The following is a 25,929-nucleotide window of genomic DNA, read 5'->3' on the forward strand; positions in this document are numbered from 1 at the left end:
ACAGGGATTGATGATGCAGATTTGATGTGAACCCATCAGCAGCCACACTAGAGCCAATGCAGTGATGAATAGTGCTGGCCAAAGCAATAGAAGGAGGACATTTCCCAGGTAAGCCCTTCAAGCATATTTGTAAAAAAGGATCTGCAGAGCAGAAGCCCCTGGTCAGCAGCACTGCACAAGAAGCTGAGATAATGGCAGCACTGCTGCCTGACATGGAAACCTCATTTCTGTCACTCAAACATCCTTTTAATTCATTGGAAGGATCAAAATTCAACAGGGAATCCCCAGCCTGCTCACATCAGTACACTCAAATAGCCAAATCCCAACGTTTCTGTTCAAAACAGAAATGTGTGCTCCACACTGGCCAAAACCAGCCATTCCTGAGATTTACCTGCATATCAAGCTGAAAAAACTTCAGCTAAAGTTAGCAGAGTTCTATCCTCAAGGCAGCCCTGGTTCCTAGAGCCAAATTATGTAAGATGGGAGAGGACCACTGCCCATCTATGCCCATGGCAGCAGCTGCCAGAAAACCAGGAATAGCATCTCTTAACAGCAATATTCCAGTCCCCACCCTGCCCTTCTGCTCCAGGGAGAGGGTTGGCTAAAACCTGACACCCAACAGCTTCTCCCCTCAGCTCTGCTGGTGTGTGTGTGGTGTGTATGCACCTCCCTGTGTGCCAGGTGTGCACACCCTTGCTCACAAACTCAGTCTGCGCACACACATCAGCATTCCTGCACTGTGACAGCAGGCCCCAGGCACACAAACATCCTGGCAAACACAAACCCAGCTATGTGAAATGTTAACCCATCAGCATCGCCAGGGACTGACTCCCAGAAGGAGCTCTAGATAATAGTGACAGAAACATTAATATTTTCTGACTCAAGGGCTCCACCAGGAGGAAAAACCAGCCCAGATCATCCCCTCAGGAAGGCTGGAAGGAAGATGCTCCTCTGGCAGGCTGGGGGACTGGCAGGGAGGCCACGCTTGCTCTTTCAAAGCTTTCATCATTCAAAGACAAGGATAAGAAACGTGGTGGAAGTGGACCAGCAGTGTCAGCTCCGAGGGTGCTGCCACAGACACAGCATCCCCATCTACTGCAAAAATCTTACCAGTACAGAAACACTAAGAAAGAGGTTGATAACTGCCCTGCCTTCACCCACTTTTATTTCCCAGCAAGGGCTGGGAATACCCTCTGACCTCCTGTGCTTGGCAATGGTTTCACAGTCAGAGCAGTGTTGGGAACACGATGTCTGCTTGTGGCTACTGATAACCAAGTGATGGGATTTACCAGGAGGCACACGTCTGCTTGATTGGGAACAATGGGAACTACAGAGACTACTCTGGAATTTAAAAGAGGGATTCTTACCATGAGCCTCAGCTCCTATTGCAGCCCCCAAAGAGAGGTTTCTACTCATCTGTTGTTCACCACGAGACAAACACCTTCAGGAAGCACCTTCTCTGTCACTGGCTACAGCAAAGTCACACCCCAGCCTTATTCCAACTCAGAGAACACAGCCCAGCAGTGGTGGAAGAAGGCATGCCTGCCCCAAGGAGGCACAGAGGCTGCATTTTGAAATGGCAGCCCTGTGAGTGCATACACATGCAGGTGTGAAGCTGTGCCAGCTCAGACCCAGGTGCTTGGCTTCAGGCAGTGCCTGGCTGGCCCCAGCTCAGGGCCTGAACCCAATGATGCTGAGACCAGGCAGCCAGGGTGTCTGCCCAAGGGCATGATGCCCTTGATATATCAGGTATCACCCACTGAAAACATTTTTGGAGTGTTCATTGAATCTTACAGACTCCCAAAAGATTTCTCCTTGAGCCAGAAAATCCCAATTAAAAATAACACAAACCAAGTAAGCACCAAACCCTCTTGTTTTCTCACTAGACTGTAAAACCTATTTCCAGGAACAAGAAAGAGCAAGTCAAGAGCTCCAAAAAAGTGCAAGACAATATATGGAGCACTCATAACTTTCTCCCACAACCCAAAAGCTGTGAATACTGACTTACTTTGTCACATCCCAATTTTATCACTTTGGATTTCACAAGGAAGCATGTAACTTGTAAATGAAGGCATGGGCTTCCCCACAATCAAATTTTATTGAAACTACACACATATTTACACACAATTTGAGTGGGAGCTGTTGTACCAGACTTTGGTATCTCATATATATTTACAGAACCTGAGCACATTGCAGTTTCATATTAGAATACTCTCTATATTCTCATCATAATTCATAAGACTCAAAATAAATGCTTTTCAGTAGTTTCAGTGACATAAGAGGGTCCATTACTCCAACAACAGATGCATTTATTTTCTTTCTCTCCTATCAACTCAGTATTTCTTAAAGGTGCTGGGTTTTTCCTTTGAGTCCACAGTTCTCTTCTGCTCCAGGATGTGAGGGCCACCAGTTCCACCTTTTCTCTGTATTCTCAATGTTCCCCTCTGCCCTCTTCCAAGTACCTTAAGTCAAATTACTCAGGTTCTTCTCTAGGAAAAAATAAAGCTGTTCCATTTCCATGCCTAGTGCATACTCCTGACCTACAGAGACTAAAGAACAGAGTTGATTTTGCTGCTTATTTTTACAGCAGGGACATCTGTCCACTAGGAACTATGCTAAGGCAGTGGACATGTTTTATGGAACACTAGTACCAGGACTATTGGGGCTGATCTGGGCTGGCAGGGAAATATCACTTACACCACCCCATCACTGAAAACCCCAGGCTGTCAGTTTGGCTCATAGCAGGTATAACAAAAGCAGCACAAGATGTTTGCAACAGTTAAGACTTTCAAAAGCTCTTTCACAAAATGCTGAAAATTATGAAAAATGCTTGGGTTTCATAAAGCAGAGCCCTTTGTCTAGCTCTGGTACACTCACTTCATCTTGAAAAAAAAGAGCCTATGTAATTGCAGATAAACCAGTACAGTTTCCACTCCAAGTGCCACCAGAGCACGTTAGTCACTCTTCAATCGCTCCATGCTCTGTGTGTGGTATCAAAAAATTATAGTTTTCAGGCACACAATCAAAAACCATCTCTGTAACATGCTGCTATTCCATACTACTTCTGGGTTTGTTTTTGAAATGTTAAATACCTTCTTTCAGAAGTTCTTCTGTGCCAATGGTTCCAATGGTTCACATCAAACACACAACTTGATGTACCTTCATAGGTTACTGGGTGCTTCTTTACAGCCCTAGTAGTCTGTAGCACCTCAAGGAATGACCCCTCGGAATGTCTTCTCACCCCTTTCATGCACAAGTGCAACCAAGAAGGGGAGAATATCAAACCACCCAGCACAACAGGGGGAGATGGACAAGACCCAGAGCTGGCTGTTTCAGTGCCAGATAATAACACACATGAGTACAGACTGCTTAATAAGGCACTTGATCAGTGAAGCAAGGAAAAATAGGCAGCACAAGCCAAAGAACTACAGGATGTGGTTTTTCTCCACTGTTAACAGGTGTGCCTTTTCAAGGACCATTCAAAGTCCACTGACCTGCTCAGTAACAGCTGTAAGACAAGAATCACATGTATTTTAATTAAATGCCTACCAAGATCCATCAGTTTTCCAACCAGAGTAAAATTTTTTTTTTCAGACAGAACCCAGGTTATTGGGGAGATTACACTTAATTCCTGGGTTTAATAATATTCTATAGTTCAGACCTCATTAAGGTCTTCTCACATTCAATTACTACTGTATCTGCAACAGGATGAAACAGAAGAGCTTTTACTGTAAACCAAATCTATAAACATGGAAACAGAAGACAGGAAAATAATTTATAGCAACGTTCTTACATGGATACCTTATCTGATTTTCATATTAAAATACCTTAACATGAGGTAAATTTGCAGTTTGCTTTTTTAAAACACTACCAAAGTCTTAAAAAAGTAGTAGCATCCATGTCATCTTTAAAGACAGCATTGGCAGTAGATCAGTCAAGGGAATCTTAAAAAGGACATCCTTTCACAAAGCCATATAAATTTTTTACAAATGATTCCCCTTTTTTCTTCAAATGCCACAGAGAGAAATATATTTGCTCCTCATGAAAACTCAGGAAAAATATCCTAGTAGACTCTGATTTCCCTGAGAGGAAATTAAGTCAACTTCCCAGCATAAAGGCAGATGAAGATAGGGAAACAGTCACCATTCATTTGCCAGTTTGTCAAAAATCTGCATCCAGAGTGAAGACATTGTCCATTGTTTCTGCCATAACAGCAAAACGTTGATATTCCGAAACTCGCTTCTCAAAGAAATTTGTTTTTCCTTCCAGAGAAATATTCTCCATGAAATCAAAAGGATTTTCTGCATTAAAGACCTGGGGAAGGAAAACAAACTGGTGATTCTGACAGGGAAATAAGACTTTAAGAACCCTACAACAAAACTGTCAAAACTCTTTCAAAGTAGACCACCTCTGGCTGCAATATCCTGTTGGATCTATGGACACATATTTAAGCAAATTCACTACTGCCACCCCCAGCAGTTTAGTCTGTGGTGAAGTTCACTTGTGCAAGGTGCTTGTTATTCTTCAAGCACTGCAGCATCTCTTACATTTCCCATTACAAACCTGCTGAGCAGCTGAAGGGAAACAAAGGCCTAAATTGTTCTTGCTCTTTTACAGTGAAGCACAGGTATGAATGCTGTGGTTTCAGCTGTCACTCACAGGAAGCCCATGTGCTAAATTTGACCTGCTCCCCAGCACGACAAGGGAGTGCTTTGTGCTGACAGTTGTCGTGGGCTGCATTGGCAGGCCAGCATTTGGGGCAATTGCATCTCTTACCTTTGAGAAACCAAGCTCCATTAGTAACCGGTCTGCAACAAATTCAATGTACTGTTTCATCAATGTGCAATTCATTCCAATCAGACCCACAGGTAATGCCTCAGTTAGAAACTCCTAGAAGTTAAAATACAGATGATATTTAGAGAAATTAAATTTAAGAAGCAAAAGGAGAGAAGACACCTGTGTTTCACTGTAACATACTTTGTGATGTTCCAGGGCTCCCCAGGAAGTTGCCTTAATAAATAACTTGCATCACTAAATTCAACAAGTATCTTCTGTTTTCAGTAACTGTTTGTATCTTCCTTTATTTTTAGCCTGTTACTCTGGAAAATGCACAAGATTTTTATCACTGTCCCTCTAATCTTTCTCCAAACCCCAGCGTAAGCTTCACTGTAAGCTTAAACTCCAACCTCAATAAACCCACAGACCATACTAGTGGGAGCAGGGATAGAACAAGAAATCACCAGTTTTCCTGGCTTCCAGCCATTCGAGAATGACAGATCAGAGGGCAGTGATACATATGAGTGCTGAACCCAGTCATGTCTATGTTTAGGCACCAATGCATATCTGTCAGTGTTGTGAGACAAAGCAGGAACATTTGTCATCATCACAGCAGTTAGATGACAACAGGAAAGAAAACAAAACTAAAATCCTGCCAAACACTCAGCCATGCAGAAACTTGTGTCTGCAGAAGGGCAGCACTTCACATGAAAGAATCTGACATCAACCTCAGGAAAAGCCAGAAGATAGCATGATGCTTGTGGTAGAACAGACCCTGCCTTCTCCTGAGGACAAGCAGAGATAGAAATACAATATGGAGAGACAAAGATCCTGAAAGGACAGACATAAACAAACTCCTCTCTAAGAGACAGCTGCAGTTGGACTAGATGATTATTGTAGGTGCCTTCCAACTGGAACTAGTCTATTCAATATCAAATGAGACAGCTTTTTTTCCTTTCTGTCATTAAGGAGAAAATCAGCTGCCAGCTTCAGCTCCCCCCAGCTGCTTGACAACTTAAACTAAACCCGACTCTTACTGTCACCATTAAGGAAGAGGGGAAAATGGTAAAATGCAGCAGGGATTAAGCCTGAGCCAAGTATTAAGCACAGAATCCCGGAAGTTAGAAGTTAATTTGCTTATTTTCACATCTCAGACTGAGCCTGTGCTGCCCACAATGTTGTCACAGCCAGGATTACCTGCTCAATTTCTACAGCATTAACGATGATCTCACGGACTCGCTCTTCTGACGGTCTGTTCACCAAATAATGGAACATTAGACAAGCAAAATCACAGTGTAGACCCTGAAATAAGAGAACAATGAAAAAAACAGTCAGTTTTTCCCTCTTCCACATAGTTTGCTCTTATTTTCAGGCAGTCTCATTTGGGTTGAAGTTTCCCAGCCTCCTACTTTTATGAATGTCTTAATGTTATCACATGTAGCGTGGACTTGTTGTTTACAACCTAGCAACATCTCAAATCTAGCACATGCCACCTATGCCAAAATAATGTTCAGCATACATGTTTCTCAGGCAAAATTCTTCTGAGGGCTGCTCTACTGTGAGTGATCCTACACAGAGCCTTGCTGGTCCCTGCCTCCTGTCAGGGATGATTTTGCTGAAAGACTTCTACATCAAGACCTGTAAAACTACCTGTGAGCTAAAACAGGCTGTTTACCTATTCTATGCTTTGAAATACTTGATTTAAATTCTTTCAGTAGCATTTCTTCCCTTACTTCTCCCAACAGCATTTTCAGAAAGGCAGATTCAAAGTAAAGTCACCCAAGATTAACAAATCATCTCTGCCCCAACTAAACTCCCCCTCTCATTTCACCCAGCTATCCTACACAGAGCCTAGTAAACTGTGCTTTTTTCCAGGATTTCCAGAAAAGTCTCCTGCCAAGGTAAGGAAACATCAGGAGACAAGGAACCCCAGAAAACTGCTGCAAGAGGCACCTCAGCTTCTCTTTGATTTGCCTGGGTACAGCTTGATGGTCTTGCTTCAGCCATACCCACCACTTCCAGACTACAGGAGCACTGTGCTACCATCTCTCCTCTGCAAGCTGGTGATCACTGCCCATAAACACCAAGAGGGCACATCCAGAGTGAAAACCAATCAGAAAGAATTTGGCAGACTATGGGTAACATGACAATCCCATATGACCATTAACAAGGATCAAACAAAACCTGGGGGCAGACCTACTAGAGAGCTGCTCTGCTGCAAAACACCTGGGAGTCTCAGTGGGTAATAAGCTGACTGAGCCAACAGAGCCCTTGTGACCAGAAGAGTCAAGGGTATCTCGTGTCTGGACTGCTGTGTTCAGTTCTGGCATCCTCAGCACAAAAGGGACAAGGAGCTACTGGAGAGGGTCCAGCAGAGGTCACAAAAATGATGAGGGGTCTGGAGCATCTTTTTTTTTTTGAGGAGAGACTGCAGAAGCTGGGCCTGTTCAGTCTGGAGAAGAGAACACTGAGAAGGGATCTCATTAATGCATACAATTATCTCAAAGATGGTATCCTGGTTTAGGAATGGTACTCCCCAATTCAGTGCCCCCAAGACTCTCCCAAACCAGGTTTGCTCACTCCCTGCCCTCACCTAGAGACCCCAGCTTCCCCTTGCCCTTTCCTGTTCTGAGGATGGAGGCACAAAAGGTGAAAATCACAGGATGGGCAAGAACAATTTACTAGAAACAACGAGGTAACAAAAGGAACAGTAACAGCAATATGAACAACAAAATGTATAGGACAAAGAAGCTATTTACATGGAAAGCCCATGACAGATACTTACCTGCTCTTTCCAATTACTTTTTTTTCCCTCTGGAAGGAACACCCTTCTTCTCAAAAGCAGGAGAGGGAGTGGAGTCCCTTTCCCCCACTCCTGTCAACGACCTGAGGTGGCACCCACTAACATTAGGGTCTTAGCCATGCCACACAGCTCCAGGCTCTACCCCTCACAGCTACTGCAGAAAAATAACCCTGTCTTTGGCTGAAGCCAGGACAGACAGGTGCCAAGAGGATAGTGCCAGACTCTTTACAGTGGTGCCCAGTGACAGGATGAGGAGTAATGGCTGTAAACTAAAACACAAGAAGTTTCACCTCAACATGAGGAAGAATTTATTTATGTCAAGTGTGACAGAGCACTGGAAAAAGCTGCCCAGGGTGATAGCATGGTCTCCCTTTCTGGAAACATTCCAAACTGACCTGGACACATTCCTGTGTCACCTGCTTCAGGAAATACTGCTTGGCAGAGAGATTAGACTGGATGATTTCCAGAGGGCCCTTCCAACCTTAACAATTCTGTGAAAACCTTTATGGAAAGGCTATAAAATCCTTTTGATTAAGGTCATGAAACAGCCCTGAAATAATGTAATTTGGGAAAAATTCCCCCCTCTAGTGACCACATTAGCTTCCTGCTGCAAGGCTTCCCATGGTCTTATCCAGGGCAACATCACCAGCAGGATGCAGGACTTGCCTGGCTTCTCCCATGAACCAGTGTGCTCTGCTGATTGGTGACCCCACCAGCTCTGCACCCTTAAGTATCAGAGATGCACCAGCTGAAAAGTAGCTGGGAACAGAGCCAACAGCTCAAAAAACACACTGAGAGTTACGTTAATCATTTATCTGTCCAGGTGCATCAAAAAACAGTTTGTAGTTTTCCATTGTGGATTCTTTTTACTGCCACTGGGTTTCAATGCAGGTGCTCTCTGCACCAAGCTTTAACCTTCATAACAGCACTGCAGTTGGAATTATGCCAGCAGAGCTCCAGAAAATTTTAGTCTTTTGGTGCTGAACTCTGCAAAGAAGTACACTTACATTCACTCACCTGCAAGACATCCTTGTAACAAACAAATCCTGCCTCACTCAAATGGATCAGTTCATGATGACACAGAAGACACAAGGAAGGTGAAGGCTGAAGAACAACTTGTTCCTCCTCACTCATCATATCACTTCCTTCAAAAGTGTCTTTTAAAGACACATCATAAGATGTTTCATTTCAAAGCAATTTATCTAACCCATGAAAATTACTTCCATTATAAAAAAGCTCTTTACACATTAAGACCAACTCTGCTAAGTTACAACCACTAGCATGTTTATACTGCATAAAAAACTGGTCTTTCCACTTGTTCAATGCTGACAGCGACGTATGTAGTGCAGTGCACAGTCCCCAGCCATAAACAACAACTGCCAACTTGCAGGGAGCAAGGAAAATGAAAGGAAGGAAAAAGGGGCATTTGTAAGCACATGGTCTGTCATATTTGGTGTGCTGACATGCAGCCCCTCAAACTCCTCCTCACATCTTAACTTAAAGAAGCACTCTCCTCAAAGGCAGATCTGTAGTTGCCCCCCTCCCAGGAGATTTTATTGTTGTGCAGCAACACAAGACCACAGAGAGAAGTCATTCTGTAGCAACCTGCCACAGCTGCCTCAGTGATGGACGCAGGTAGCTGTCTGCAAGCTCTGGGACCCACAGCCAGGAGCAGGTGGGGAGTGGTACTTGGAGCCCAGCTAAACCTGCCTGAAGCACCTGAGGCACAGCAAGTCTTAGTCACACACTATCCAGGTCCTTGCTCCAGCCAGCCCCACCTGTAGTTGGGGACCATGCAATTCCACCCCACTCCTTGAGCAGCTGGGTCTTTGCCTCCATAGCACAGGAAAACAAACACCCCATTCAATCTAAAAAAACCATCTATTCGATAATACTACATACATTGGAGTGCTGCTTTTGGCTGGGGTAGGGTAGGTTTTCTTCAAGTATGGTATGGGCCTGTGTTTTGGATTTATGCTGAACACAGGGTTGATAATACTGAGATGTTGTTATTGCTGAGCAGGGCTTACACAGAGCCAAAGGGTTTTTCTGCTTCTCATACTGTCAACCCTGCTAAGGAAGTTGGGGGTGCATGGGAGGTTGGGAGGAGACACAACACCTGTCCTGAGATGAGACAGGTGACCCAAAAGAGTCCAAAGGGATATTCCAAACCATGTGACATTCAGCATATAAAGTGGAGGGAAGAAGAAAGAACGGGGGAACATTTGGAGTAATGCCAATTGCCTTCCCAAGTCACCACTGCACCTGATGGGGCCCTGCTCTGCTGGAGATGGCTGAACACTTGCCTGACCATGGAAAACAGTTAATTAGTTTCTTGTTTTGATTTGTTCATGTGTGTGACTTTTGGTTTCCCTATTAAATGTTCTTCATACCAACCCACAAGTTTTCCAGCTTTTACCCTTCTGATTCTCTCCCTGATCCTACTGGTGAGAAGTGAGAGAGTGGATGCATGGGCTTGATTGATGGCTGGGGTTAAATCATAATTGGGACACCAATATTTATGTTTACTCCCCTTAAAAAGAGATATTTCTGCTGAGGGACCCAGGGGCATCCAGGCTCTAAGTTCATTAGTGCTGTTTGCTGGGTACAAAACTGGCTGGATGGCCAGCCCAAAGAGAGTAGTGAGAATTGAATCCAGTTGGTGGCTGGCCACGTGCAGTGTTTCCCACAGCTGAGTTATGTTATGCATGCTATATATTTTTTTTATTTTAATTTTTTTTATTGGCCCCAGTGGCCAGTTCTATTTAATATCTTTATCAGCAGTAAAGTGCAATGAGTGCACCCTCAGTCAGTTTGCAGAAGACACTAAGCTTGGTAGGAATGTTGATCTGCTGGAGGCTAGGAAGGCAGAGAGATCTGGACAGGCTGGAACAGTGGACTGAAGACAATGGTATGAGGTTCCACACGACTAAATGTCAGGTCCTGCACTTGTGCCAAAACAACCCTATGCAATGCTATAGACTTGGGTGGAGTGGCTGGAAAGCAGCCCAGTGGAAAAGGACCAGGGGGTGCTGGTCCTTTGAGAGTGGCTGAACATGAGCCAGCATGTGCTCAGGTGGCCAAGAAGGCCAATGGCATCCTGGACTGTGTCAGCAATAGTGTGGCCAGCAGGACCAGAGCAGGGACTGTCCCCCTGTACTGGGTACTGAGGAGGCCACACCTCGAGCACTGAGTCCAGTTCTGGGCCCCTCAGTTCAGAAAGGACATTGAAGTGCTGCAGCATGTCCAGGGAAGGGCAACAAAGCTAGTGAAGGGTCTGGGGCACTAGTCTTAGGAGGATTAGCTGAGGGAGATGGGGATATTTAGGCTGGAGAAAAGGAGGCTCAGGGAGACCTGAGCTCTCTACAAATACCTGAGAGAAGGCTGTAGTGAGGTGTAGGTCAGTCTCTTCTCTCAAGCAACAAGACAAGAGAAAAAAGCATCAAGTTGCATCAAGCAGGGGGTTAGACTGGATATTACAAAAAACTTCACGGAAATTGCTGTCAAGAATTAGAACAGCCTGTCCAGGGAAGTGGTTGAATCACCATCCCTCAAGGTATTTAAAAGACACGTGAATGTGGCACTTAGGAGTGGACTTGGCAGTGTCAGGTTAACAATCTGATTTGGTCACCTTAAAGGTCTTTTCCAATCTAAATGATGCTACAATTCTGTAAGTATTGGTAGAATTCTGCTTCTTTCCCCTTCCTCTGTCAAGACTATGGGTTCTTCAGCAATATAATTCTACCCTTCCCCTGAAAACTCACTTTTATTTCCAAACAGTGTGTAGGACATGCCACATTACCTCATCTCTGCTAATAAGTTCATTGGAGAAAGTCAATCCAGGCATCAGACCCCTCTTCTTCAGCCAAAATATAGCAGCAAAGGAACCCGAAAAGAAGATGCCTTCTACTGCAGCAAAGGCAACCACTCTCTCACCTGTTTAACATAACACATCTTTTGTTAGACAAATTGCTGTATTGCTCATCAGCAAGACTCACCATTTGTATCAGACAGAGTGATGCTAAAGAGGAGCAATCCCCTTTGCAGCACCAGATGCTGCCTTTGACCACATCCATCCACAGATCTACACAGGGTCTACACACCCCACAGCACTCAGCCATAGGCAACCCCAGCAGAGCTGAAGAACCAGGGCACCCACTGAAACTGCTACAGGTCAGAAGCAAAATAATGTAATGTCCAAAGTGGCCAAGACATTAGTAGTCCATTATTTCTTTCTCCTGAAAGGCAGGAAAGCAGCTGAGTAACTGACAGCCAAAACTGAGAACAGGGCCAATCTCTTTTAAATTAAACAAAAAACACCCCACCACAACTTCTTCTTGCTGGGAATCTACATAAAACCATCTTCTGACTGTTTACTGAGGACACATCATCCCATGTACACTACTTCAAACAACTTCACAGGCTCATTGTCTATGTTCTAACATGAAGGGCTTTGGCACTAAGTTCTGCTGCCTATTCCCAGTAAGAACTGCACACATTGTTTAAAAAATAACCCAAAGTAGCCAGATGTCCCACTTTCTCTGTGAGATACAAATGCCAACTGCTGGCTCATCTGAAGAAATTCAAATTATAGGAAAAAAGCACAGAAAGCACTACCAACTTACAAGCATCACAAAAGTTATTAGCAAAGAATTTTTCTAGCAACACTTAAAATCTTGTAGGTTACTTCTATAGAGGAATGGAGAAAGGCTGCTTATAAAATACAGGTTTAATGAAGCAGAAGATTGATAATGTACTTGGATAAAATGCATGAAGTTTGGGGGCAGGAGCAGGGGGTACAGTGCTTTTGGAGTTAGGAAACCTTCTGATTCCTGGCACACCCCACACTGCTGGGGGCCAAACAAAGGATGATGAAGAGGCTCCACACACAGCAAACAAAGCCAGACCAGGGAGGCAGTGGGAGCTCCAGACAGAACAATGCACAGCTAGAAAAAAGAACCTCTCTCAAACAAGAGCTGTGAACAGATGCCGCAAAAGAATGTTCAGATTTATCTTGTTCACCAGGCTGAATCTCTCCATCTCCTACACTTTCTCAAAATATAGAGGATATTTGCTTAAAAAAATTCACCAGAGTGCACCCATTATGGATTTCAGCTACAGCAAACCCTTCAAATTCAACACTGTAAGAATGCAGAACACTGCTAAGGATGCCCTGCACCATGCTGATGGAAGGTGAGCAACTGTCCCAGCTCTAAAATAGATACAAAAGAGATACAAAAACTCGAAACCTAGTCCCAACAGCAAACCAGAAACACCAGAAAAAGATGGTTCTCAAATCTTTTCTGTCCAGGCTCAGTCATGCCTCAGTTACAAACAAACCCCCATAGATTCCTCTATAGGAACATGAACACAGAAAATAACTGGACTTGAAAACTTCAGCTGCCCAGTTCTGAACACTGAGTACAAAACAAGAACCAACTAGAAGAAATAATCAAAACTAGAATATAAAGTCTACAAGTAAAAACTGGTGAAACCAAGGTTATTCAGTATAAAGACAAAAAAAAAGACAGAGCATTTTTCATAACATGGTTTCAGGGGGCAATGCCATTCCTTATTTCTCTAGCTGAAGATAAAAACATACAAGCTCACCAGAATTTACTTCTAGTTCTTTCGTTAAACCAGAGACTCAGAAGTCACTACACCTGTGGAGAATTTAATTTCATATTCCAGGGGTGCAGCTTACTCACAGTAGGTCAGTTTGTGATATGCAATAGAAACAAGTTTTTAAAAAGCTACACACCAAAAGTGGATTCTCGGTCTTCAATCCATTTCAGAGCCCAGTCTGCTTTCTTCTTAACACAAGGCATTGTTTCAATAGCATTAAATAAGAAATCCCTACAGAAGAAAACAGAGACAAAACATCAAAATAGTGATTCATGTAAATCTGCTCTGGTTTTCCCTTCCAGCTCCACTGGATAGGGGATCCATGATGCAAGGCTTTGAGCTAACCCAAGTAGGAGATCATTCCCACTGCAAAGAGGTGATGATCTGTCCTGGTTTTGCATGGGAAAGAGCTCATTTTCTTTCTAGTTGCTTGTACACTGCTGTGTTTTATATTTAAAATAAGAATTGTGTTGGTAACATACTGATGTTTCAGTTGTGGCTAAGTAGTGTTTACAGGACTCTTCAGCTTCCAACCTCACCCCACCAGTGAACAGGCTGGGGGGAGCAGGAATCTGGGAGGGGACACAGCCAGCAGAGCAGACCCCAGGTGGCCAAAGGAGATGTTATGCTCAGAATATAAACCAGGGGAAAGCTGGGCAGGAGCTGCTTCTTGAGAACTGGCTGGGTATCAGCAGGCAGTGAGCAACTGCATTGTGCATCACTTGTTTTGTATATCATGATTATTTTCCCTTTCTGTCCTCTCCAACTCCAACCTCAAACCACCAGTTTTACTTTTGTCCCCAATTCTCTCCCACCCCACTGGGCAGGGGCAGGCAGTGAGTGAGCTGCTGTGTGGTGTTAGCTGCCTGCCAGGTTAAACCAAGGTGTGATCTGTGATAAAAAGGGCAGAGGGAGGCCAATGTGCAGAAAGCAATATACCCAGGGGCTCAGGGGAGGCAAGCTGTGGACTCAAGTATCTCATCCCAGGAGTGCCCACCCAGCAGATCACAGTCTCTCTCAGACTTGAAGCCACCTACCTCAGTCTATCCATAGAGCAAAACCTCATCTTGCTCAACTACACAAAAGGAACTGGACAAGTCCCACATGCACAAATTCTGAACACCTGAAAGGAAACCTTGCAGTCCTCCCACCATTACCAACACAGGATGCCACTGTGGGAAAGCAAGCTCTGCCTGACCATCACCATGGTAGAGCCCCTGGTCGGGGTGGGGGGGCTCAAATATATTTTCAAATATATTACTGTTTGGATTAGGAACTTCTTCAGACAAAAAAGGTGAACTCAATCATTCAAGAATAAGCAGCTCAAGTTGTATTAAAAAGCACTGACAACAAAAAGACTGAAGGGATGCAATACATTTGTTGCTGTATATTAGAAACAGCACTTTGATCATGAGCACTCACTTTCCTCACGCTGATCATTTGCTGATGTAAGAGCAAGCACTGCAGGAGCACAATAATCTCAAGGGGCCTTTAACATTTAAGATACTCCATGCTTCCAGTAATAAAAGATTTATACCAATATTAACTAACCTTCTGATGCTCCCAAAATAACCCTTGGTCAGTAATACTCCTCTCCATTTTGGGGATCAGACATGCAGCATTGAAAGCTTTAAGGAACCTTCCCCAACTCCCCCAGAAAGTCGGTATTGAAAAAGGAGAAAGCTGCCATGCTGCCCTACTACACTGGCACTGGCTTCAGCCACAGACTTCCCATGGGTGTGTACCACATCCAGAGGTTTACCTTTTCTTGGGATCTTTGATGTAGGTGTCTATGAGCAAGCTGTACATCTCTGAGTGAACATTCTCAATGAGAATCTGAAAGCCATAGAAACAACGAGCTTCTGGGATCTGCACCTCCTGACTAAAACGTGCCACCTACCAAAAGCAGAAAGCATGGCAATGAGTACAATAAGACAGTCCTGCATGACACTACTCTGAGCTCAACAGGAGAGACAGCAGATCTCTGCTACAGAGACAGGATGGGAGCAGCTCGGTCCTACTTTGCTCACAGACATGTCAACAGGATAGCTGTGGTGCAGAGGAAAATAAAGCAAGCTAGCCAGAAGTAAATATATCTAAGAGCTGAAGCATGAGGGCACATGTACACAAGAGAAGAACAGCAAAATAATGCAACACTAAACACTTAGTACTGAACAAAGCCTCAGACATTTTGTTCATAATTAAAAATATAAACAGCATGACCTTTCATGCAATGCATGCACATATATTACTGTTATAAACATTCAAACATTTGAGATTTAAATTGGACATTTGCAGACAGATAGCACTGCTATCCAGTTATAAGGTATTCTCCAGCCCAGAAAAGATATCAACAGGAAGAATTCTCTACCATTTTAGCAGCACCACCTGCAGCTCTAAGAGATTCTAGGATGCTGTTCAGTGGTAACAAAACAGATTTTACCAAAATGAGGAATACATGACACAGCCATGGTCTGTATTGCCTACTTTTCAATTAACATGAGTACAGGAAAAATACAGGGTTGTACTAATTTATTCAGAAATACACATGCCACAGCCAAACGGGCTGAACTTAAAAACAGTATCCCAGAGTAATGTGATTTGGAGCCCTGATGACCACAGCTGACCCAATCTAACTCAAACACTGTTCCCAGAAAAACAAGCTGCTTGTTCCACTTGACAAAGGTGAGAGGGAAAGAAAAAAAAAGTACACACTTAACAAACCTATGAATTAATGTGAAAAAGCCAAAAAGGAAAGTTAATGAGACAATAACATGACTAAGTATTCAAGTCCTCTGTAAGTCTTTCTCACCAGGTTTTCATTTACAATTCCATCACTGGCTGCAAAAAATGCCAGAACGTGAGAGATAAAGTACTTTTCATCTGCTTTCAGCTTGTTCCAGTGAGGAAGGTCCTTAGACAAATCAACCTAATGAAAAGGAAAAAGAAAAACATTATTGTCCTTCTGCATCTGTCATTCTGTAAAAACAAGCAGACCAGTCAAGTGACTGAGGCAGAGTTTTAGCTTTTGCTTTCAAATCTTTCAAACATAGGGAATTTAAATACTTGTGAATGTAAAAGACAACAGAGACACTGCAGTACTGTCACCTCTCTCTGCAACAGTAACATCATGTACTTGCTTCACAGTTTACACGTTTGTAATTTGGAATTAAAATCAGTGTCTATTGAATAAATAAATGAGATTTTGAAAAACCTTAATACCTTTCCATCACAAGTATGAACATGCACCAGTAACCAGAGCTCATTCTGAGACACTTAAACTTTACTTGAAATAAATGCTGATACTCCAAGAAAGCTATAGCCAAGCATGTCAAAAGATGGACTGAGAATACTTCTGCCTTTGGCAGGTGTTCAGCCTCCATGTTGTCAAAGAATGGTATGGAGCAAATGCTGTGCAACTGCTCTTGTCTATCAGACCAAACCCCAGCCATGAGAGAAAACCACAGCTTCCTTCACATGGGCCTTTTTTGTTTGCTTGTAGGATTTCTGTACCAAAAGAGCACTAGAGTCAGATGTGAAAAATTCAGAGGACTCACAGATGGTAGGACAGTGAAAGAAGGAACCAGTAACAGTAAAAGGGAAATGCTGGTAAGGCAGGAGTTCAAATGCTTTTTCTTTAATAGTTCAAATTAAGATCTGCTGCAACAGGGTAGCAAGCTTCCCAGGCAGGCAATGAAATATCACTTCCACAAACAGCTGCTCCTCATCATCCCATGACACTTTCTGGTCCATTTAGAGCCTCCCAGTGCTTTTATCTCACTCCTCTGCAGTTGCAGACCACTGCCCACAAACAAGCAAAGGGTGCATAAGCTTTGAGTTGGAACAACCAGCTCCCCTGGCAGGTGATTTCTCCAAAGCAGAGCAATGTTCAGAGGCTGGTACTGCTGCAAGCATAGCAAGCACTGCTCAAGTCTATCTAAATAGCAACCTCAGGGAAGAACTTAGAGCTTGCAATAACACGGGGCAAGCACTTCACCAGGGTGATCAGGAGTCAGCTAAAATGCATTTTAAGCAAGTGTACATGATTAACACTGTCTGCCTGGAAATTTAGGTACCTAATATTAAGGAACAGCATGACATTTTCCAAAGCATCTTAATGGGCAGGAAGTTTGCAGAGATCACGGGAGCTATCTGACCATGAATCAGAGCAATCTGACTCAGGATTTCTCTATAAACAGAGAAGCACCCCAGGACACAATTATACCTCACCCTAAACTAAGCTAAAACAGCTTTGCTGAATTACCCTGTGGAAGCAGCTTGCTTTCCACTGTCAGTGAAGGGAGTTCTGCTTTGCTGCTGGCACCTGATGTTTGATGCAATTAACTCCAACCTTTGCAACACAGAAGCCAGCAGCAGAGCTAGGAAAGATGAGGCAGGACCCCAGTGGTCTGACTGCCTTTTGCCAACCCACTGGCCCAGGGCTCACCTCTTCTGCTGTCCAAAAGGAGGCCTGAGCCTGCTTATACATCTTCCATATGTCTGGGTACTGGATGGGGAAGATGACAAACCTGCGGTGATTTTTTCTGAGTAGAGGCTCTTCATCAAGGTCAGAGCGATTTTCAGCAGCACTCGAGGAGCTCTGAAAGCAAAGCACAGTTCTGGTTAAAGTTACCACTGTTAATTTCTCCTCTTCACAGGATCCCAAAGGTGTGGCTGAAAGCTCACCCGTGTCACACAGACACTCACCTGGTCCCCTGGGGTCCGTGTCCCCTTGCCCTCCATCCGTGCTCCTGGCAGCACTGCTCTACCCAGCACAGCTCACACCAACACCCCCTCCCAGCTGTGCCAGCAGCAGGAAGCCCTGACACCTGTGTGTCAAAGACAAAGCCTTTTGCAGCACAGGGGGGAAATGCCCTGGGAGACACCAGCCACTGTGGTATCACACATGGGGAGACACGTGTGAGGTCACTGCATAGTGCTGCAACCAGCACAGCTCCACCAGGCTCACTGCCCTCGTACCTCCCACGGATCAGGAGTCAGCCATCTCCACACTGATCCTCCTGTGTGGGCTCCCAGAGGACATCTGTGCACAGCTATTCCTCAGTGTTCCAGCCCAGCTGAGCTGGGGAGATGGGACAGATGATATTTAGGAAACGGGCCAGTGAAAACAGCAGAGAGGTCACTCTGAGCAGGGCCTTCACCCCACCTCTGGCTGGGGACATCTGCTCCCAGGATCAATCCCTGCATCCCTGCAGACATGCCACAACTGCTGTGAGGAGCTGTCAGGTCAGCATGCTGCAACCTGGCAGAAGGGCTGGTGACTCACACTGATGAGAAGTTCAGCCAGCAGGATGCCTTTCTGGGTTGGTTCCAAGATCCCACCGACACTGCTGTAAAGGATACCTAGCCACAGGCAGCATACAAGGTGTTACATATAATACAGCAGAGAAAGGGAGCTGAAGGTTTTGAACACCATTTCTACCTTCCAGAAGGTGCCAAAGTCCTTTCCCTACTCAGTCTGCTTTAACCTTTCACATAACAAAAAGCATTCCTTTACTTCAATTTGGAAACTATTCTCAAATAATGCCATTCACATTTTAAAAAACAAACAAAACCCAAACACACATGCACATTGCATGTATGCTGGCACATATACCCCAGATGCCCAGTGAATACATCTCTGAAGCACATTCTGGCTTACAATTCTACCACTTTATTCTATTTTAAAATATTACTCAATTACATGAGACAGATTTCCCAGCATCATCTTACAGAGCGTCTGCTGAAGGCCATGAGTTGAAGACCTTTTTTACTTCCTGGGACATAGAGATGGTTTACAGAAACTTACTGGAATTCAAAGAACTTGTGTTTGGCAGGTTGGGCACCTTGTCTCAGCACATACCTTCTCAGGGCCTGGCATCCAACCAGCTGACATACTTGAAAATGGAAACACTGCAAAAGTGTTCCCTGCTAGCCCAGCCACTGCTGGCTCATGGACAGTTTGTTTTCATCCAGGATTCCCACATCCTTTCCTGCAGGGTGGCTTCCCAGCAGGTCACCCCCATCCTGTACTGGTCCTGGGGCTGTTCTTCCCCAGGTGCAGGACCTGCATTTGTCTTTGCTGAATTTCAGACAATTCCTCTGCCCACATTTCCACCCTGCTGAGGTCCTTCTGCAGGGCTGCACAGCCCTCTGGTGTATCAGCTGCTCCTCCCAGCACTGTGCCACCAGTGAACTTGCTGAGGAGTCATCTGGCCCTTAATCAAGGTATTTATGGGTAAGTTAAACAATACTGGACCCAGCACTGAATCCTGGGGGACACAACCAGTGACAGGCTTGAAACTAGACCCTGTGATGCCACTCACAATCCTTCAAGCTCTGCCATTCAGCCAGTGCTCAATCCACCTCACCATCCACTCATCCAGCTCACACTTTCTGAACTTGCCTATGAGGGTACCATGGGAGACATTAGCTAAAGCCCATGTAGACAAAATCCACTGCTTTCCCTTGCCTATTAAGCCAACTGTCCCATCACAAAAGGTAATCAGACTGGTTAAGCACGAGTTCTCTTTGTTGAATCCACAGTGACTGACTTTTGCTTACTTGGCTGACTGATGTGCTTAGACAGACTGCAGGATGAGCTGTCCCATCACCTTTCCAGGGATTCAGGTGAGGCTGACTGGCCTGTGGTTTTAAAAACTATATCAGTATTTTGTTAAATAGATAGTTTTGGTTGTTTGGGGTTTTTTTTTAATTTTAATAAACAAAAGGTCAGTCACAGAAACCACACCATACTGGAACCTCCTGTTCAACCTATATCCCACCTCCCTTACAACTTTCAGGGGTGCAGAGGGATTTCACAGGCAGGCTGCTGTGAAAGGAGCCTTTCACAGGCAGGCTCTAAATTGGCAGGCAGGCATGCAGCTAGTGGCTACAAGACAATCTCATCTTCTCTAACGCAGTTTCAAGTACATGGCACATTCTGATCACTGCTGAGGCTTCTGAGCAGTGCTGAAGGAGCACAATGCATTCCCTGCCTTGCCTTCCTGGATCCAGGGGCACTGGCAGGAGTGTGAGGGGCAGGAGAAGGCAGCAGTCACAAGGTCCACACTACCTTAGGTCTGCACCCCAGATATTTTTCATATTGCTATGATGGTGCATGAAACAGTCAACATTCACCACAATGACAAAGGGCACGTGCATGTGTACATGCCTCATTCTGTTCAGACAACGCAACCCAAAAATATGAAAGAGCTGAAACTGGTGGGTACAGACCAACCCTTGCTCTAGCAGGGTCAACCAGAGCAGATTGCTCAGCACCACATCCAGATGAGGCTTCAGTATCTCCAAGGATGGAGACCACACAACTTCTGTGAGCAACCTGTGACAGCATCTGGCCACCTTCAAAAAAACAAGTGTTTTCTTACATGTAAATGTAACCTTTTGTACTTCAGTGTGTGACCAATTCCCATAGTCCCACCATGAGGCACCGAGAAGAGCCTGCTCTGTCTCCTTTATTCCCTCCATCAGGTATTTTCACACACTCACAAAATCCCCTGGAGCCTTCTCCAGGCTGAACAATCCCATCACTCATTGCCTCTTTTCATATGATGGACACTACAGTCTCTTAATCATCAGCCCTTTGCTGGACACACTCCAGGTCATCATATCCCAGTTATTCTGCAACTGTGAGACAAGCTCTTCTGGTGATGACAATAAACCAAATGGACAACAAAAAACGCTTGGGGTACTGAGACGCCTTCCATTAATTTCCAATTCAGCAAACTAGGAAATTATTAACATATATACAAACATACAACCATCACCCCACAGCTACAGCTGCTGGGCAACATGTGCAAGTATCGCAGTTACATGCCCCACATCAGCCGTAGCCAGGGAAAAAGCCAGAGGTGCTGGCAGAGCCAGCACTGTGATGTGGAACACACACTCGATGGGATGTGACCATGAACCCCCACACACCCCAATAAGAGGCTGCACGTTGCATCCCACGGCTCCCAAAGCGTTCAGGCCAGCCCTGGGCAGGGCATTCAGGCCTTGCCAGCAGTGAGTCTGGGAAAAGCATCCCATTCCTGGGAGAGACGGCTTGCAGTGCACAGCATCTGAGGAGCACAACACCGGCTGGTTCCACATGCTGGAGCGGGTCACGGGACTACCATGCCCTTCACTAGGGGTACAGCGCGTCACTGTTCAGGGGGTTTCCTACACTTGAATTTAACGGGGCACACCTGTTTCTGGATACTTCATGAGACACAAGGGATCAGGACTAGGTGGGTTTTCCTGCCGCGGTGATCCTTTCTCTGGAACACCCTAGCCTGGCGTAGTTAGCATGGTTATACTGCGGGGACATCAGAACGCAGCTCAGACGCCTCCCAGGGGCAGACTTGCCTGGTCCCCAGGAACATCACCGACACCCACACCTGCCTCCACGGCAGAGAGGACGAGCTCTCCTTCCCGGCCCGGCAGGCACAGACCGCGGGGCGGCAGGGACGGCGCTGCCCGGGCCCGCGGCCTCCGCTCGGCGGCCGCATCCCCTCAGGGGCTGCCCGGGCCCGCAGCCTCCGCTCGACGACTCGCATACCCTCAGGGGCTGCCAGCGCTCCCCGGGGCCGCGGTGCCACAAGGGCCCGTGCCCCCTGCAGGGCTGTCCGAAGCAGCAGGTGCCCGGTGCCCGGGATCCCCCCGGTGCCGGAGGGGCGGAGAGGCCGCGGGCCCGGCCGGGCAGGGCTGCGCTGCCGCCGCCGCCGCTGCGGAGCCCCCGGCCGGCCCCGCTGCCCGCTCCCGCCCGGCCTTACCCGCTGCGGGCCCGCCGCCTCCCGCGGCACCGCCGGACCCCGGCGCTCGCCCATGGCCGGCGGGACTGCTCCGCCAGGGGCGGCGGCGGAGGAGGGGGGAACGGCCATGGCCAAGGCCGCTCCTCCCCCGGGGAGGACTCAGGAGTTGCGTAACAGCGAGCTGTGGCGCTTGGAGGCGCTCGCTAAGGGCCTCTGGGTGAAAGTACCATTAATATTTCGCTCCTTTCTTGCAAGCAGAGAGCTTCAAAAGATTCGGGTGTCCCCTTTCTCTGTGCTGCTTTAAGAATTCGTGCGTCCTTAAGAATTTTGGGTATTTCTCTTTAAAGGCACCTGGCTGCCGCAGTGGCTGGGAGCGCACGGGAAGGGACAGTCGCCCCAGCTGGGCTCCTCTGCGCCGCATCTGCTTCCTGCGGCTCTTTATGCCTTGTGAGGGACGCTCAGCCTCACCAGGGCAGGGATAAGAGAAGTTCTGTGGTGAGACCTGTGACTAAGCACAAGAACAGTTCTGGTTTTCTACATGGAGTTTTCTGAGGAGCAGAAACACGTGCGTGAGCAGCAAGTTACTGAAGAGCAGGAACACACAAACACTAAATGAGAAAAAGTGGATTCACATTAACAATATCTGCTGTTACCTGAGTACTGTTACTTCTGAGACATCCTTGAAGTTTGAATTCTCAGAGATACCTATAAGCTGCTTAATCTTTATGTCCAACAACAGCTCCACTCATATCAAGCATATGGACTACTAGGGATTCCAGTGTTTTGTCCAGAACACTTAGAGGAACACTGACTGATGTAGAGCCAACCCAATTGACCCATTTACAGACAAATTCTATTGGTGTGTGTAATACACAGTTTGCTGATGGTTTAGGGGGGAAATGCGTGAGTTTCTGGACCAAAACCAAAAAGCAGCATACTATTTGTATTAAAGGACATTGACTTGCCTACCAATAGTCTTAGCCCCCAAATGTGATTGTCCTGGCTACTATTTCAGAGTTCCCTAAATAAGGAAATGCCATGTCCTGACAGGGATTGAGATCTACCATAAATTAATATAATCAGCAGTATAAAATTGTTCAAGTATTTGGAGATAACTCCTTAAAAGACCTGTCCTTATTATACACAGCAAATGTCTATTTACATGGTGTCTAAAGATGCACAAAAAAAGAAAAATACTGGAAAGGATTAACCAAACAGCATGTGGCTGTTCTTGCACCTCCACAAAAATATGCCAACTTCTGTTAGCTTTGTTTTACAAAAACTAAATCACGTACACAATACTGAAATACAGACAAGTGCATACAAATAAAATACAGCATTATGCACAATTTTGCAAGATTTCAGATTTCTCAGCTGTACTGCAATGTCCTATTTAGAACAAGCTCCCTGACAAGTGTGGCAGCTGTATTCCTCCCTTAGTTCCTCACTGCTGCAGCAGCTGTCCTGCTCTGGCAAACACAGTCATCACTGCTTTAACCATAGTACCTCTTTCTTCCCTCCCTCAAAAGGTGCTACTTTCTGGGGGAATACTCAGCTGCCTTTTAAAATGGGCTATAAGTCTAATTTTGTATATGAAAATGCCATTTCAGGTAAATTTAAGAATTTTCATTTATAAATTAAACTGAAATCTCCTTTTCAGCTTAGCACTGTTCACTCTCAGAAAACCAATTTGTGAATAACTTCAGTATGACTAAAGCCTAAAATTTCCTTAAGTCTCCTTGCAGAGAAACCTTACCTTGGGTTGTGGCAACAATCTGTTTTCCAAAAGGTTTACCTGACTACAATATTCAAGCATACTCATTTGGTTAGCTGCCATTTCCACTGGACAAATGAATCCTGAAACACTAGGGAGCAGTCAACTGCCTTTTGTTATACTAAATTGTCTATTACTATAATAGTAGTTTGTGGTGGTAATGGACAAAAAATGCTTTCATATTAAGCCATTGACAAAGGGGGGAAATAGTCTGTCACAGGATTGTGTTTCAAGCAAGACATGAAATTATCCTCTGAGACAACTCCACAAAAAATCCATTAAAAATATGTAACAAATTAAAAGCCCTCCATGCTTCTCAATTCAGCAAATATGAAATAGTTGCAAATGAAAGCCATACAAGCAATTTGCAACTAGCAAAGGATCCATCAGAGCTCCTGATGATGCCAGAAATCCCGATTAACAACTGCACTGTGATAGAGGCCACATTCCAGTTGTGAAGCCTGTTCATGTCCTCCCCATGGAGACCACGTGCAAACTTCCAGCATTGTGAGTTCCAGGCAGTCACTGAAGCTTTCACATGACCCATTCACCTATGCATTTTAATGTGTGGCTGTGCATTCTACCTCAGAATAAGCTAATGCCACACATGCTGAAATCCAGTTAATCTGGATGTGCAGAATTTTCTTTAGCAGTGCTGTTACTAAATAGGCAAACTGAAGAGTTCAGGAAAAAGGTCCAATCCTACAAAGCTTGAAAAGAGGAAGGGAATCAGAGCTACCAAGCGAGGTATCCACAGTTTGCCTTACAGAGAGGAAACCAGAAAAACCCACGTGTCAGTGAAGCGAAGAGCACGGACACAGCAGCAGCTCAGAATGGCATTTACAGATGCACACAGATGTAATCCACAGGCTGTGGGACCCTATAAAGGGGGTCAGGGCACAGCAGCAAGCACAGAAAGGAGGGTTAATAAAACCTGGTGAACCACCTTTCACGTGGTGTTAAGGGTGGCCAGGAGCTGTGCTCAATTCCAGCTCTCCCTGAGAAGCAGCCACACAGGAGGTGGTTGATGGTGGCTGGGGAACTTCTCCCATCAGCACAACAGCTACCATGGAGAGGTGCAGCCCTGCTCCCTACACCCTCCTCTTCAGATGCATGGAAGTAAACTTGTGAAAAACAGCAGGTCTGTATGATTTGCACAATCGTATACAAAGATAAACATTGTTTAAGAGTTGAGGAAAACTTCCTTTACTCTGCCTCCCTGAATGCTGCTGTGCAAGGATATTGGTTTGGATTCACAAGTTTGCCACTTTACAGCTTTATCACTGCTTGTTATCTAGTGACCAAATGACTAACTTGCAGGAAAGAAAAATCACTTTCCAAACCACACAGGTAGGAACGACCACTGAATGACAATTTTTCATTCCTGGAAAATTATCAAATCTGAACAAGTGATTTACCTTGGATGCAACTAGCTAAGGAAAAGAAACCAAAGCCAAAAATTATTTGTGTAAATTAGCACTACAGTATCAGCTTTCCATAGATTCAGATTAGGACCGACTCTAGTAGTTGGTCATAACATTTTATTAGTAGCTACCTTTATCTCCTCTTTTAGCAATGGTTAACACCTAAGGATTTAGACTATTAAAAAAGTGTAAACACTACAGAATTTAACTAGTTTCTCTACCACATTTTAAGTGAACTAACAGAAGGGCTTAAGTCAAAGGGAGAGGAGGTGTATGATTTTAATAAACATTTTTCTTATTAAAATCTTGATATAGTTTAAATATACCATACAGAGGAAAAAAAGCTATTTATAAAGCTACATACATATTTCAAGTCAATGACGACAGCATATATCATTCTAAATTCCCTCTCTGCTTATCAGAATGCCTTGTGTGTGTATATATGGTGAGCTACTGTGCTATCTGCATAACTTTTGTCTAACTATACATTACAGGACTTAAAAAATGTTTAAGCTATATACAGAAATATATATACATATAACATATATTTATATGTTATACATACACATACACTTATATACATATACACACAATACATATATATATACACAGTACTTTACATGTATATATGGCCTTTCATCCAAGGGCCTTGGATACTTCTCAGTACATCAAGCCTCACAAAGCTTTGTGAGGGACGGAGCTTTATTTCACAGACTGGAGCTTTGATGCCTATTCTAAACAGTTTCTTTTGTTGCTTTCTACTAACTTTGCACA

The 25,929-nt window shown here is 44.9% G+C and overlaps 1 protein-coding gene across 5 annotated transcripts; it reads right to left on the reverse strand.

Annotated features, from left to right (window-relative positions):
- Window positions 1-2,312: 2,312 nt before the first annotated feature.
- On the reverse strand, window positions 2,313-22,290 carry RRM2B (ribonucleotide reductase regulatory TP53 inducible subunit M2B). 5 transcript variants are annotated; one of them, XM_079301406.1, is made up of 9 exons: window positions 22,185-22,290; window positions 17,652-17,804; window positions 16,017-16,133; window positions 14,967-15,100; window positions 13,341-13,435; window positions 11,382-11,515; window positions 5,974-6,078; window positions 4,777-4,890; window positions 2,313-4,314 (listed from the first exon to the last, which is right to left on the reverse strand). In XM_079301406.1, the coding sequence occupies exons 1-9, from the start codon at window positions 22,185-22,187 to the stop codon at window positions 4,162-4,164; spliced, it is 1,008 nt and encodes a 335-aa protein (XP_079157532.1). In that variant the 5' UTR covers window positions 22,188-22,290; the 3' UTR covers window positions 2,313-4,161. The 5 variants fall into 5 exon arrangements, with proteins under 5 accessions (XP_079157532.1, XP_079157529.1, XP_079157528.1 ...); XM_079301403.1 differs by having other exon boundaries at window positions 21,979-22,241; XM_079301402.1 differs by lacking the exon at window positions 22,185-22,290 and adding an exon at window positions 20,345-21,404.
- Between the last annotated feature and the right edge of the window lie 3,639 nt (window positions 22,291-25,929).

The sequence above is a fragment of the Erithacus rubecula genome (assembly GCF_903797595.1).
Source record: "Erithacus rubecula genome assembly, chromosome: 3".
Classification (NCBI taxonomy): domain Eukaryota; kingdom Metazoa; phylum Chordata; class Aves; order Passeriformes; family Muscicapidae; genus Erithacus; species Erithacus rubecula.